General features: G+C 35.9%; 1 protein-coding gene across 1 annotated transcript; it reads left to right on the top strand.

Moving 5' to 3' along the window:
• Nucleotides 1–8,699: 8,699 nt before the first annotated feature.
• Nucleotides 8,700–13,716, top strand: LOC110709073 (B3 domain-containing protein At5g42700-like). The gene is made up of 6 exons (XM_021887284.1): nucleotides 8,700–9,116; nucleotides 9,277–9,407; nucleotides 9,530–9,704; nucleotides 10,150–10,356; nucleotides 10,440–10,532; nucleotides 13,408–13,716. Exons 1-5 carry the CDS (start codon nucleotides 8,985–8,987, stop codon nucleotides 10,482–10,484), a joined length of 690 nt encoding a protein of 229 aa, XP_021742976.1. The 5' UTR covers nucleotides 8,700–8,984; the 3' UTR covers nucleotides 10,485–10,532; nucleotides 13,408–13,716.
• The last annotated feature ends 1,406 nt before the right edge of the window (nucleotides 13,717–15,122 follow it).

The raw sequence follows: 15,122 nt of genomic DNA, 5'->3' as shown, positions 1-15,122 counted from the left end.
TAGGAAAAATGGAAACTAATAATCCCACCTTTGTTATTTCTGCTCAAAACAATCCCGCCTTTTCGAAATCTGGAAATAATCCCACCTTTATACCTTATATTCTCAAAATGAGCCTTTTACCGGTTTATAAATTTGGTAACCTGTTTCAGAAGGTGACTTGACACGTGTCACTTTCTGATTGGTTATTTTAAATAATTTTATATAAAATAATAAAAGATTTTTTTTAAAACAAAAAAAATCCTCTTTCCCCTTCATTTCCCTGCCGGAACCCCTTTTCCTTGCCGGAGCACCCTTCCCCTGCCGGACCTCGCTGTCGTAAAACCCAGCCACACCATCGGACCTTGTCATTGGCTCCATCCGAAACAGTGCAACCTTATGCCCTCCCCTTCCATGCTATACGTCGTCGGATTCCCTCCCCTTCACTCTTCCTTATTTCCCCTTCCCCGATTGTATTACAAACAATTAATACAATCAATCTCTTGTGATGAATTTTAGCTTTTATAATTCATATAATCAAATAGTTTTAAGAATTAGCAAACAAAGGGGATTTATCATCATTATACTTCAATAGCTAATTAATCATCTTAACCCCACCAAATTAAAGCTTTGAAAATTGGCAAATTATCACAAATTTCTTACAAAAGTCACGAATGACCAGAAAAATGACAAATCAAAACCCAATTCCAAAACTTTCAATTTGACGAGGTGGGGGTCGGGATGAGGTGGGCTTTCAATTTGACGGGGTCGGTCGATGGAAGTGGCTAGGTAGGATTTTGGGGTGGCAATGAAGTTGGAGGTGGGGTTCAGTTTAGGTGGTCGTTGGAGGTGGAGGTTGGGGCTAGTTTTGTTCAGGGGTGGGGGTTCGGTTCACGTGAATGCTAGTGGTGGGGGTTCAATTCAAGTGGCTGCTGATGGTGGGAATTATTTTCTGGTGGCTGGTGGTGGTGGGGGTTTGGTTCAGGTGGCTGATACTGGTGGAGTTAGGCTAGTTTTGTTCTGGTTGGGCCGGTGGAGTAGGGGTGGTGATGAGGCGGTGCCCATGGTGGTGATGGAGGGGGTTGCCATGAAAGAAGTTGTGGGGTGGAAAGAGAGATGAAAGGTGAAAAATTAAAAATTAAAAATTTAAAAATTAACCGGTTGAACAGGTTGGAGTTAAAAAGACCCGTTTTGAGAATATGGGGTATAAAGTTGGGATTATTTCCAAATTTCGAAGAGGTGGGATTGTTTTGAGCAGAAGTAGCAAAGGTGGGATTATTAATTTCCATTTTTCCTTGTTATTATGATTCCTAGTATCATGTCTAGGATAATTTTAATATTAAATATGATTGTTGCGATGCTTCTTATGTTCTTCCTAATATTTATGATTGTTAGTATCATGTTAGGGTTCAAGATTTGATTTCTATTGCTTAGTGACATGCTAGGGTTTTTATTAATCTTGTTATATCATGCCTAGGATCTTGCTATTTTTATTATGCCTTAGTATTAACATGAACATGATTATTATGATTATCGCGCCCGATCAGACGGAGGTCTCCCGATCGGGCGCGCACTTCACAAATTTGAAATACATATCTTCGCCCGATCGTGCGCGCCTATTTTGGCCGGGCCTTTATTTTCTTTTCTCCCCCTTTCTTTTCTTTTTCCTTCTTACTTCTTCTTCTTCATTCACACTTTCTCTCTCTAAAACCTCCATTTTTAAACCTTCAAACTCACTTTCCTTTCAAGATCTCCTCAAATTCATCCATCAAAACTCCAAAATTTTTACATATTCTTCATCCTTACACCTTCCGCTACAATCCCAACTAAATTTCTACCACTTTCTCTCAAGATTTCTCAAAACCCTTAGAGAGAGAAAGCTTCAAATCCTAACTTTCATACATAAAATATTTTCAAAAAGATCAAGACAACAAAGGGGTGAATGTTCGAGGCAACAACAGCAACCGATGGTTGACCCGGAGCTTCAAATTCCGAGATGGGATGAAGTTGTCATCACCTTAACCGAACAACGAGCTAGGATGCTTAACCTCATCCAGAGGCAGGTAATTTCTACTCGCTTTGTACATCATCCTACTTTGTATAGGTTAGGAATTGATAAACCGATAGAAAAATTGTTCAAAGGTATAGGAATAAGTGGATTTTTTCAAATGCATTATGACACCTATGATTATTTGACTTTAGAATTTGTTTCTAGTTTCAATGTTATTAAAACTATTGCTTTGATCACTCATGTCCAATTTCGATTGCTAAACAATGATGTGCGTTTAACTTTAAAAGAATTTGGAAATTTGTTTGAGCTTAAATTGGATAAACCTATTGAACCCTCCCAAGACCACATTACCGTGGTCTATAAAAGACTCATCGGTGAGGGTTTACTCAACCTCCAACATGCCAAAGGGACGTGGATTCAACATCCCATCCCAAAGTTTTGGCAAAGGTTTGTCGGCCTCACAATCTTTGGGAGGCATGAACCGGCAAACGTTAGGAGGGATGAAATTGAATTGTTGGCTTCCTATATGATCCCCAATGCTGAAAAACTGAACATACCGCATAGGATAGCCCAACATTTCAAAGGGCGGCCAATGCGGCCAAGGGGGGTAGGTCTAGGGCGCCTATCTATTTTGGGGGGTTGATTACCCATATAGCAGTGAAACACCTAGGATGGAACCCGACCGGGCATAGGAAAGTGGAGGGTTCAACCCTTATGGACCTAGCCTACTTAGGAGGCCTTAACTGGGTGCAGCCTATGGGAGGTGAGACATGGTGGATAGTCCACCGGGAGTCGGGTAAGAGAGATCAAGCTTTCAAGCTACCCAACCCCGCCTTGACCAAATTTGAGAAGGGGAAGCCTTCCTACACTTTTGAGTTAGACGGTCAAGGCGAGGTTCAAGAGCCTAACCATTCACCACCACCCCACCCTTCACCCCAATACCAACCACCACCCCAACCCAACACATATGACATACCCACCTCCTCCGTTGATTACAACATAGACCCCCATGCCCCATATGACTTTTCGGCTTTTAGGAGTCAACTTGACCGGATGGTGCAAAACCTAGACTCTAGGTTAGGCACCCTAGATAGGAGGGTTGGCCATGTAGAGAGGAACCACGGGAGGGGTTTATGCCCCATGTGTGACGATTATGCACGCCGAGGGGCTATTCCCCCCAAGGCATTAGTTCCCGATTGGTTCCTATACCCCCAAGGAGGGTATTTGACCCCTTGAGCCTATGGTACTTATGTGGACTACTCTTCAGTCCATGGTTATGGGGCCGATGCTCCTTTTGGGGGGATGGGGGGAAATGTAGACCCTAACTACTTTGCAGGTGGTTCGGGCTATGGTGGTGATGGTACGAGCCATGGAGGCGCCGGCTCGAGCTATGGAGGAGGCTATCAGAGGATGATGATGAGGAGTAGCTTCTTCTAGCTACACCCCCAAGTCAATGAGGGCATTGCTTGATTTGGCTTGGGGGGAGATATCTAGTACATATGGTAACTCTTTCTCTCTTTTCTCTATTTATCACTTTCTAGTATAGATTTTATTGCTTTCTAGTGTAGTTTTATTGCTTTCCTATATGAAAAAATTACAAAAAAAAATTGAAAAATATAAAAAATTCAAAAATACATTCCAATGAATTGTAAATCATGCTTCCTTGTGTCCCATACTTGCAAAATATTATTTTGATTCTTAGTATATGATAATGAGCTTTGTGAATTTGTTGATCATGATTTGAAGTTTAATTGTTTGGATGCCTAAACATGCGTCAATTTTGCCAACTATTTGTGACTATAGTGCTTGACTAGTTGATTTGGTTAGGAATTGTGTGATAGTTCTTGGTATTTCAAGGAATTTGAGTATTGGTTTGCAACTATTAGTAATGTTTGTATGGCTCAATATTCTGATCAATCTAGAGATCGTTCGGATTCCATTATGCACATCGAGGAGGACGAAGGCATTTGTTCTCTTAGGTAGCTTTCAGACGATATTAGATACATTTGTTCCCTTCTTGCCACCCATGTTGTTGCTTGTGCCCTTTTTATTAATTATTTAGCCACATTTCAAGCCTATATGAGCCCCATTAGTTACTAGTCCCAAGCTTGGCTTGGGGGAGCTATTAGTTGGTGAGGCGAGGGAGTTGTGGTGTGCACTTTATTTGTACAATGTGGGAATAAAAGAAGAGTGATTGTTCTTTTGATTGAGTGATTGGAAAAATGTTGATGGTTTGTGTTTCAAAGTTGAAAATTTCCAATGTGAGATAAAAAGAAAAAAAAAAGAGCAAAGAAAAAAAATTGTTTCAAATGTTCTATGTGAAGGTTGCTCCCAAAAAAAAAAAAAATAAAATAAAAATAAAAAGAGAGTTCAAGTTTGAAAAAAAAGAAAGAAAAGAAAAATAATGAGTTCAAAGTTTGTTTTAATTCACTCTATTTCCTATTATCATACTTTGTGAGTGAATGTGTAAGTGTTGGGATTGTTGTTATGAATGGGATTGCTTGGTGAATTTTTGTGGAGTTAAGTTGTGATTGGAGATGATTTGGTCATTACTTGTTTTGACCATGGGTTTTGTTAGGATATGGCTCCCTTAAGCATGACTTTTCTCTCACATTTTCCTAAATTTATCATACCCTTTACCCTAGCCTTACATTACAAGCTTTAAAAACCTTCCGACCTTTGTGCATAAGAGTTGTATGAATGTGAAAGTGTTGTTTATCAATGCAAGTTATGATTTGACATATTTCGAGTCGACTAGTAGGTTGAGTGTATATCTTTTTAAACACATGAGAGTGTGAGTTGGGAGGGCATTGTTCACATATAAAGGGGTTGGTTGGAGAGCGATCGAGTACATCTTTTACATGCCACATAAATTAGAGTTGAGTGTGTGAGCACTAGTCTTGAATTCTATATGCTCATGTGGTTTACTCTACTTGACAATTGTTGGGGAGGAAGAATGATTAGATGAATTAAATTGATTAACGTTGAAGCATGTTCATTAGATTTGCCTTGAATCGTTTGTGCTTGATTTTGTTTACTTGGGATGAAGCATGTTTTATATGTTCATTGATGAGCTCTTTGCTTAAGGACAAGCAAAGGTTTGGCTTGGGGGCGTTTGATGTGTCAAATTTTTAAAGTGTTTTACCCCCGTCCCTTGGTCATAATTAGTAGTTTTTTTGGCTCTTTAGAGCCACTTTTATTACTAATTGGTGTTTTCTAGTGTTTTTGTAGTTTTGCTTAAGTTTTGTAGGAAAGTGCACATTTGGAGCGTCTTCTTGGTTTTTCATGGAGCAACTACGAGCATTAAGAGGACACGGCCATCTTTGAAGCCCAGGACCGGTTAAAGCCGGTGATTAAGGGCTCGGTGTGTGATACCGGGGCATTTGGACCAAGTATTCAAGACCCGAAGAGGAAATCCGGATTGGGCCGAAGAATTAAGCCCAATCGAAGTCCAGGCCTCGAGGAAGAGATCGGGCCCGATCAGGCAAGCTTGTGCCCGATCAGGCAAGCTTGCGCCCGATCTGGCGGGCGCGCAGAAGAAGATATCAGCAAAGGCACGCCCGATCGGGTGAGGATTAGCTCGATCGGGCGCGGCTGCCTAGGAGAGGTTTGAAGAAAAAGGCGGGCCCGATCGGGCGCGTGTTTTTGGAGGCACCTTATTGCCGAGATCTTAGTTTTTAATTAGGATTGTTTTAGAGATGTTTAAGTATGATTTTAGTACGAAAATTTTATTTACCTTCTCTTTTAGATTTTCTCTCTCTATTTAGAATATTTTCTCTCTCTAAAATTTTCTCAACTTGGTTCTTAATTCCATTCCTTAATTCGGATTACTTTTGATAACGATTTCTTCAGTGTTAACTTCAGTTATTTTCTTTAATTCTTTCATCATGTCTTATTTTATGGCTTTGATTAGTTTAGATTTAATTATGCGTGAGTAGTTTTATTTCTAGGGTTTATGGGGATCTAATAAATAATATGAAGGGGTAATTTGTGATTGTTGAATATCAATGCTTGATTATTTTTCTATTGATTGATTTAATGCTATGCAATTAGGTTTGGCCAGATTTAATTGTATGAGTTTAGCAATATTCATTCGAGATTCGAGAATTGATGTTTAGGCTTAGTTTCAATAGGCGGACTAATTTATAAATGGTTAAGTCGAGATTCGAGAGATGAGATTTAATACCGGTAAATTAACTCTGTGATTGTAATACGTAGCGAAAGCCCTTTATAATTTGATTAATTTATGCATTGATGATTGCTTATTATGATTTACCCTGGAATATTGTTTATTGGTGAACCTATGCCCTAGGCTTTTTCTTTACTGATTTACCTCTTATTTTATTTCCTTCCTACTCTTACTTCTAGTAGTTTAATTACCCTTTTTATAATATTTTGGTTACTTGATAATTTAGATTGCTTTTAATTAATTAGAAATAAATTGACTTGTTTCCCTGTGGTTCGACCCTTCTTCCCTATCTACATAGTTAGTGGATTTAGGTTTTATTTTTGATTAGTTGAATACGACTTGAGCCTGTCAGAACTCTACCTTATAAAAAAACGGACGAAACTCTAGTTTATAAAAATAGGTTATATGTAGTCCTTAGGCTATGAATCAACATTTAGTATCTTTCTTATTTTGATATTAATTTAGGAATGCATGAAAAAAATTACACGCAAATCAATGCAATGTAATTAATGTTAATTTTCATGTTTTTCCCATTTTTAGCTCTTTATATGTAGCATTTAGGGCTACGTATATCATTTTTCATAAAAAAAAATGGAGAGAAAAAATTTAATATGCTCCATCCGTTTCGTATTGATCGCAACACTTTCATTTTACATCTATTTTATATTAATTGTAACACTTCTATATTTAGAAAGGATCCACCATTATTTTATAATTTTTCTCTCCCATTAACCTCACTTTCACAAATACTTTACTATTTCTATTCCTTACCAACCCCACTTACATTACTTTTATTATTATTATTATTATTATTATTATTATTATTATTATTTTTCCTCTCCTACTAACAATATACGTAGTATTATAAAAAAATCCTTCTTTAACCCCCATATTATAAATTTTCTTAAACTTTGTGAACATCCTACTGTTGCGATTAATAAGAAACGGGGGGAGTAATATATCTTTACCTACTAATGTCCCCACTCTTTTTAGTTTATCAATTCTCACTCCTCCAATGGTCCCACTCCTTCTCACGCCAGTTTATTTTTCAACAAAATAATAATCTTATCTACCCCACTAATATCTTATTTTATTAAATATTCTAAAACTCTGTACATTCTCAACTCTAGCTTAAAAAAAAAGGAAGGAGTAATAAAAATAGCTCCGAAGAGCCAAAAATACTCCTAATTATAACCAAGAAACGGGGGTAAATTACTATATAAAATAGACATAATTATAACTAAGAAACGGAGGTAAATTAAATTACTATATAAAATAGACATATTAATGACAGGGTCCTCAGACTTGCAGATGTGATACTTTATTCTTGGGATTGTGGTCGTAGTGTTTGTGTTGACTTAATAGGGTCTTCTCCTTTGACATAGTCTAAGCTACCTGACTTTGTTCCTAGACGAGTTGTGGCTGATACAACTCATCTAAAACAGGTCAAGTATGAATCTAGTTGTCGGACAATTGGATATGGTTTTATTCCCTTCTCCTTTTCTTTACTTGGGGAATTAGAAAAAAGGAGGCGGTTGCGTTGCTGAAATGGGTTCAGATTTTCTCGACGACTCAAGACTTTAGGGCATGTGATGCTGCTCATATTTTAATTAGGATATGCTTTACTATACCTAAATGAGTGGAGACCCGGATTGTATCTCAACTTTCCACCAATTTTTTTATTGGTTGTTGTATGACTTTGTTAATTTTTTTTAGATATAATAATAATAATAATAAAAATAATGATAATAATAATAATGATAATAATGATAATAATAATAATAATAATAATAATAATAATAATAATAATAATAATAATAATAATAATAATAATTTGTGTAGTACAAAACTAGGAATCTATAATTGAATATATTCATCATTTTTTAAATTTATATCATTACAAATTAGAATTTCCTTATTTAGAATATATTAATAATTTGAATGAATAAATTTTTTTGTATTGTAGTATTAAAGTGTATGAGATACATATATCTAAATAAAAAGAAAAAGAAAACCCCTAGCCTCCTCTTCTCTCTCCTAAACTCTAGCCTCCTTTGTCAATTTTGAAGGGGCTTCCATTGGATTTTATCATAGGAAAGCCCCAATCTTTATTTTCTTTTAAGCCTTTTGTTTCTTAGGTTACAATAATGTCTTCCTCGAAAGAAAGGGTTTATCTCCTTCGAAAGACAAGGTTTTTTCGATCTCCTTCGAAAGACAAGGTTTTTTTTTATCTCGTTCAAAAGACAAGGTTTTTCGGACTCCTTCGAAATACAAAGTTTTGTTTGTGTTTAATTTGTTCTCTGGTTGTGCGGGGCTACTATTGACTATGGCTCGAATTCGGGTGAGCTCATTTTAGTTTGAGACTTTTTTTAATGAAGTGTGTTTGAAATTGGGATTGTGGGCTGGATGTTACAACTAAATAAGATGCACAGGGGTGCAGCTTAGAGTGCCTTAGACCAATTGGGCTGAACCGGGTTGCCACATCTGAACTATAGTAACTCACTAATTGAAGGCAAAACAGCCCAAATTCCAAGAAAACCCGAACGTTTTCCTGTCATCAGAAAATTAAACTCTGTATCAACAATCGTGTCACAAGACTCACAACCCACAATCTCAACTACAGTGACTCAACTTCCCAGTTCACTAAACACTGCCATTCAAACGGTCGACTCCTCACATTTTTCAAATTCACAAATTCTCTCTCCTTTCAAATATTTATATACACACCCTTCTATTTCTCTATTTTCTCTCTTCTCTCTTACAACCCTAATAAAAATATACCATTGTAATTTGTAAGAAGAAAAAAAAATGGGGATTGGAAATACGTCATATGAAGAGCGTCGCCAAAAGAGGGTGGAACAGAACAAGAAACGCTTGGAAGATCTCAATCTCATTCATCTCTCTCAAGCTCTCAAAAATCTCTCCCCCAAGTCGTCTCCGGTATTACCATTAATTGTCACGTTAATAGTGTAATTTGAACTAGTACCATTAAACCCTGGCCTGGGGTTTTGTTTATGCGTTATTTAGAGGTTGAATTACTTATATTTGTTTTTTGGGATTTTTTTTTTTTTGTTTTTTTTTTCTGAATTGAAATGGGCAGATGAAGAAGGTTGGTAAGCCTCGAATAATTGATAAACAAACAGTTGAAGTGAGACGATCTGCTCGAGTTGCAAGTAATCCTGCCCCTGTTTATGCTGAAATTTCATTACCTAGATTTTCTTCACCTAGAAAGTGAGTTCATTACTTCATTAATGTAATTTTTCAATGAAATTTGATGTACTTATTATTAAACATAAAATATAAAAAAAAAGTTTACATTTTTGTACGGGGTAATTAATTGTTAATGTATGTAGGAGTTATGGTGTGGTGAAAGCAAGAGATTTTACGAACCGAGTAATAGCAAGTGATGATGTGAGGGAATATGCAATTGAAGAAGCAGAGAAGCTGAATGCTAAACTGGAAGAAGAGGGGTTTCCTACTCTTGTTAGGCCCATGCTTCCTTCTCATGTCACTGGTGGTTTTTGGCTGGTAACCTTTTTTTTTTCCTCTTTCTCAATTATTAGTCCATGTTTTGTTTTTGGTTGACACATTTTGACTTTGCGACAAGTTTCAATTGTTGAAATTAGTTATCGATCATATTGTATAGACCACTCATATTTAAAGATATGACATGATTTTACGGAGTAAACCATTTTAAACTTATGTTCAAATGTATTTGACTGTATTTTCTTAGATTTGGTTAATTTACTTTTCAAGAAATGTAATTCAAGGAAATTTAGTCTTACACTCAGTAACTCATTGCCTACTAAACTTATACGAGTAATCAGCATATGTGACTATTATTTTCGGACATACGTGGTAGTGTACATTATCCCAGCTTATGTTGAGCCACTTGTTTATGTCACAACCTTATAAGCGTAGATATGTGTGTAATGTGTTGAATTATTGAAATGCTATATGCCGTATACTGCAGGGTCTCCCAACTGACTTTTGCCGGAGGAGCCTACCTACAAATGATGGAATGGTGACATTGGTAGATGAAGAAAATGAAGAGTATCCAGTGGTTTATCTGGCTCGAAAGCGCGGTCTTAGTGGAGGCTGGAAAGGTTTTGCTGAGTCTCATGAACTTGTTGATGGGGATGCTGTTATTTTTCAAGTGATCAGTAGCTCAGTTTTAAAGGTGAACCTATAATTTGCACAACTTAATCCTTTCTCCATTATATAACAAAATTTCTGATGAAATGTCTGGTTTTGTAAATGCAGGTTTATATTATAAGGGGAAGTGGGCAAGATTCTGGTACAGATTAAGAAGCTCTTGCAATTCTTTGGAAGTCATGCTCTAAAATATATATATAGGTATGATATATTTCTTTTATATTACTGATTTTTCTAAAATGCAAACTTTTGCTGCATGCTCTGATGTTATGTAGTTCTTTAAAAATCATGCTATAAAAGTCTAAATTGTTGATATTGGTAGAACATGCTTCTTTTTAGAGCAGGCCCAGGTTGATATCCGTTAGAAACGACAATTGTTTATCTCCATGGCAGATTTGTAAATAAATGGTGTTGAATTTCGCGCTGAGCAATAAAATATTATTTTGTCCCACAAAAGTTCTGACGTCCAGCACTTTTGATTCAAAAAGTGCACTTCACTCCGTTAGTGTACTTCCGTCTACATTAACCAAGCTTAACCCAAGGTAACTGAGGGTGAGTTGTGTCTTCTTCTTTAACTTTCCATTAAATTTCTCTCTCCTCCCTCACAAGTACCCACCATTGCACCATGAAATACGAGCAACTTTAACAAGGAGGCAAACCTTAAAGCAAGCACCACAACCAGCACCTCCTTTGAAAAGGGAACGAAGGCCAGAAGCAAGTAGTTCGTCATTGAAATTCCAAGCTAAAGGTCCTAAACCACAACTAACACCAACCTTAACCCATCTTTTCCGGCGGCCAATTCGCGGCTTCGCCGCTATATTTAACGAAAACCCTAAGAATACGGGAGAAATTAAGGGTATGATTAACCCTAAAGGATAGGCGTTTTTCGTTTTCTTGTGATTTCCCTCCTCCATTGAAGTTGCTAGATTTAGAAATTGAAATTCTATTATCAACGACTAATACTAAATTGTGAAACTGAAATTCGGTAATTAACTGTGTCAGAGATTATAAACTCCTTGATTAGAGTGATTTCCATTGATCTATATTTATAGGGTTACAATCAGAAACCTAATTAAATCATATTAGATAACATAAGATATGTATAGATATCAAAGATAATCTTATACAAAATATATCCTAAACCTAGGATGAGAATATTCTATGGATATTCTCTATCACACCCCCGCAGTCAGAGCGGGAGAAAATCGGATGCTCAGACTGAATCTGAATCACGCATCGAACGGTAAGGATAGTATAGTAACCCACGATCAAAAGAGAAGTAGTAGACGTGTGCTGGTGATGACGATGAGAAGCAACAATCACGACCTACGTATAGTAGAGATATGCGCTTTTAGGCCGAAGGAGAAGAGTCACGCATATACTTGGGCCAAGTTGCAGATCCAGAGAAGAATAAGTTAAGGGATCAAACCATCATCGGGGAGTACTACGTGAAATCACAGTTGAAGAAAAACAAATAAAATTACGCAAGAAAAGATTAAATCCCACCGCTTGAAATTAATCAATTCTCAAAAGAGAAACCAGGTAGCAAGAATTAATACTCCACAAAGATTCCAAGTGTTGCAACAATAAAAGGAGCTAACTTGATAGCAAAAGAGATGTGCAAAAGTTGACCTTATTGTGATATACCACCACCAAAACATAATCTATGTGATTATGTGTAAAAAAAAAAACCAATGAGGCAATGAAAGAATCATTGTTGGTCATGGGGAGGTGGAAATAGAGTGCGGCACATGGAGTAGGTTGGCAGATGTGGTTACTGCCAGTAGTGGGAGGCGGTAGTGTATGCGATTGCCAACAACGATGGAGGAGGCTTTCGCGATTGTTACTGTTGGTAGGAGGCGCAAGGTTACATAAAAATTCTAAAAAAAAGACTTTGAGAAAAGAAAAAAAAAATCTATATGTGTGTTTGCGGAAGCATAAAAACTTTGTATATCCCGCCGGTGGGTTTAATTTTCTAACCCACCAACAGGGTGAGAATTTTTGTATATGATCCCAATATCCAACCTAAGCTGTGATACCATGTCAGAGAATATAAACTCCTTGATTAGAGTGATTTCCATTGATCAATATTTATAGGGTTACAATCAGAAACCTAATCATATTAGATAACATAAGATATGTATAGATATCAAAGATAATCTTATACAAAATATATCCTAAACCTAGGATGAGAATATTCTATGGATATTCTATCAAACTGGGTATTTGACAAAATTCGATGGTGTGGAGGAAACTCAAAAGCTGCTTCAATGGGATACTATGGCGGGGAGAGAGAGAGAGAAAACTCAAGGCTGCTTCAATGGAGTACTATGGCAGCCGCAAGGAGAGAGAAAAAGTGATTTTAGAGGTTGTGATGAATTATTATTTGTAGATAATTTTATGAAACACATTATTAAAATTGAAGAACAAGAATTTACCCTGAATTGAAGAATGTACAATCAAATTGAAGAAGAAGACGCACTGTCGCTGAAAGAAATCAATTGGGTAGAAGAAGCTGAGACAACAACTAACCATGGTTACCTTTCTCCTCTTAACGCCCATGTAACAGTGTAAGACCATCCAATAAATGTTGACAACATTACCCTTTTACACGCGAAAAGACAAATTTACCCTGACATGTTTATATCAGATATTAACTTGGATTTCCTCTTCTTTTTATATATATTGATTCTTCAAAATGTTATGCAATTATGCCTATTTGGTAGGCAACAATAAATGGCGGTAAGGTAACACGCGCACCATATGAGCTATAGGCTATTCTAGACCTTGGGTGTGAATGGTGTGATCGTCCTGTTAGATTCGACCATAAAAGCCAGTGATCATGTTAATAATGGATTGAATTGTCCGTTTGAATTGTTGTTCAAAATTGTACGTAATGCTGGAAATATTGTTATGCTGGTTGTGCTATGTATGATTGTAGCACATAAAATTGCCTTCAAGTTTTCTTATGGTAAACATTTTTTTTTTTGAGAGATCTTATGGTAAACATAGACATGGAGTGATTTAGACTATAGGTGCTGCTCTTTTCCTGACCTTTTTCTTGTTAATATTGCAGGTAGGGTGTTTACATCATCGGTAGATTGAGTAGGAAAATTATGCTAGTGTTTATGGAAAGGTCTTCAATTCAACTTTTTGGGACAACATTTTATATTGGTGATGAACTGATGATCATGAATAGAATTTTGTATAGCCTTTGTTTGGTCAAGTGAAAAACTCACCAAAAATTTTCCATTATGGAATATATTTTTAATTTAGATCGGAAAGGTACACGATCTAAAATTTTTATGAAATATATATAGTATGCAATGGATGTTTAATTATGGTAACACAATAGATGTGAATTAATCGAGTTTGTTGTCTATCTGCAAATTATAATTGTTGTCACTTTAACGAATTTAAAATAGATGATATTAAATGGATTTTTGTATAGCCTTTGTTTGGTCAAGTGAAAAACTCACCAAAAATTTTACATTATGGAATTTATTTTTACTTGGATCTAAAATTTTTATGAAATATATTTTGAATCGAGTTTGTTGTCTATCTGCAAATTATAATTGCAGCATATGTTTAATTATGGTAACACAATAATGTGTTAGTTGAGTTTGTTGTCTATCTACCGATTATAATTGTTGTCACCAAAAGAATTTATACAAATTCTTAAATAGACCTGGATTACACTAATTTATTGTGAACAATATTATCTTGAAATAAAAGTTAGTGTGACATTATAAAAGCTATAAAAGGTTAATTTTTTAATGAAATTTTTAATATAATGGTCAATATGAATAATAAAGATCACTATGTTAAAATTAGTTCACTATTCGACATAATGTCGTACTTTAAGTTCATAATAACATTAAAGGTCCACTCAAATTTTTAAAAAAGGTTACTATGTTAAAAATAAGGGTTACTATATTGAATATTATGCCGATTACGTGTGAATAAGCCTTAGGTCAACAATAATATTATTGTGAACCAGGCCCCCACAAGATTTTAGATAGATGATATAGATTTGGTGATTTTGTTGTAAACCACTATTTATGAAAACCAAGTGGAATCGAGGAGCCTTCTATGGAGTTTTTTGTAATTTTGATTTCCAATTTAATTCTTAATTTCTATGAAAATTTTATTTGTAGGGGACATAAGTTGTAAAATACCTTTGTGCAATGTCTCACAAAAAATGAAAATTCTAATCCTAGAAAAAAGAAAGTCACCAAAGAAATGTCTTTTTCCTTTCCTAAAGTGGCTCAGTCATGATTTTGGAGCTAGGAGTCTAGTTTTAGATTAAAGAATGCAATTGCCAAGAACCCATAATGTGCCACTTAACCAAAATTACAAAATTATGAAGACTTGAACTCCAGACCCTCACAAGGGATAGCAATTGCTAACTTCAACATCATTTTACTACAAATAAGTGAAGTAGGGATTCATGGTCCCAAATTTCTTAAATCTTACCTTAGCATGCAATCAAGCTCCCACACCAAAACCTCTGTTACCAAAAACTCAGACATCATACACCAAAATAAAAGAAAAACTAGGCCTAACTTCAGCTAGGAAGAATGCTTGCATATACTGCAATTGGCAAAGCCTAAGGTTGAGGGTAATGTCCAAAAGCTAACAACAAGAAATGACATTTATCATTTGTACTTACGACACCAGCAAAAACCTCTTTAAGCCTTACCAGTAATTAAGTATCTACAACAGTGAGCAACAATCAGAAAAAACGCAAGAAAACGAATGACATTCCATCACTTCTAGCAGATAACTCAA

This window comes from Chenopodium quinoa, unplaced genomic scaffold, assembly GCF_001683475.1.
Source record: "Chenopodium quinoa cultivar QQ74 unplaced genomic scaffold, ASM168347v1, whole genome shotgun sequence".
Taxonomy (NCBI): domain Eukaryota; kingdom Viridiplantae; phylum Streptophyta; class Magnoliopsida; order Caryophyllales; family Amaranthaceae; genus Chenopodium; species Chenopodium quinoa.
The sequence above is the reverse complement of the archived record's forward strand: the minus strand, read 5'-3'. Positions and strand labels throughout refer to the sequence as shown.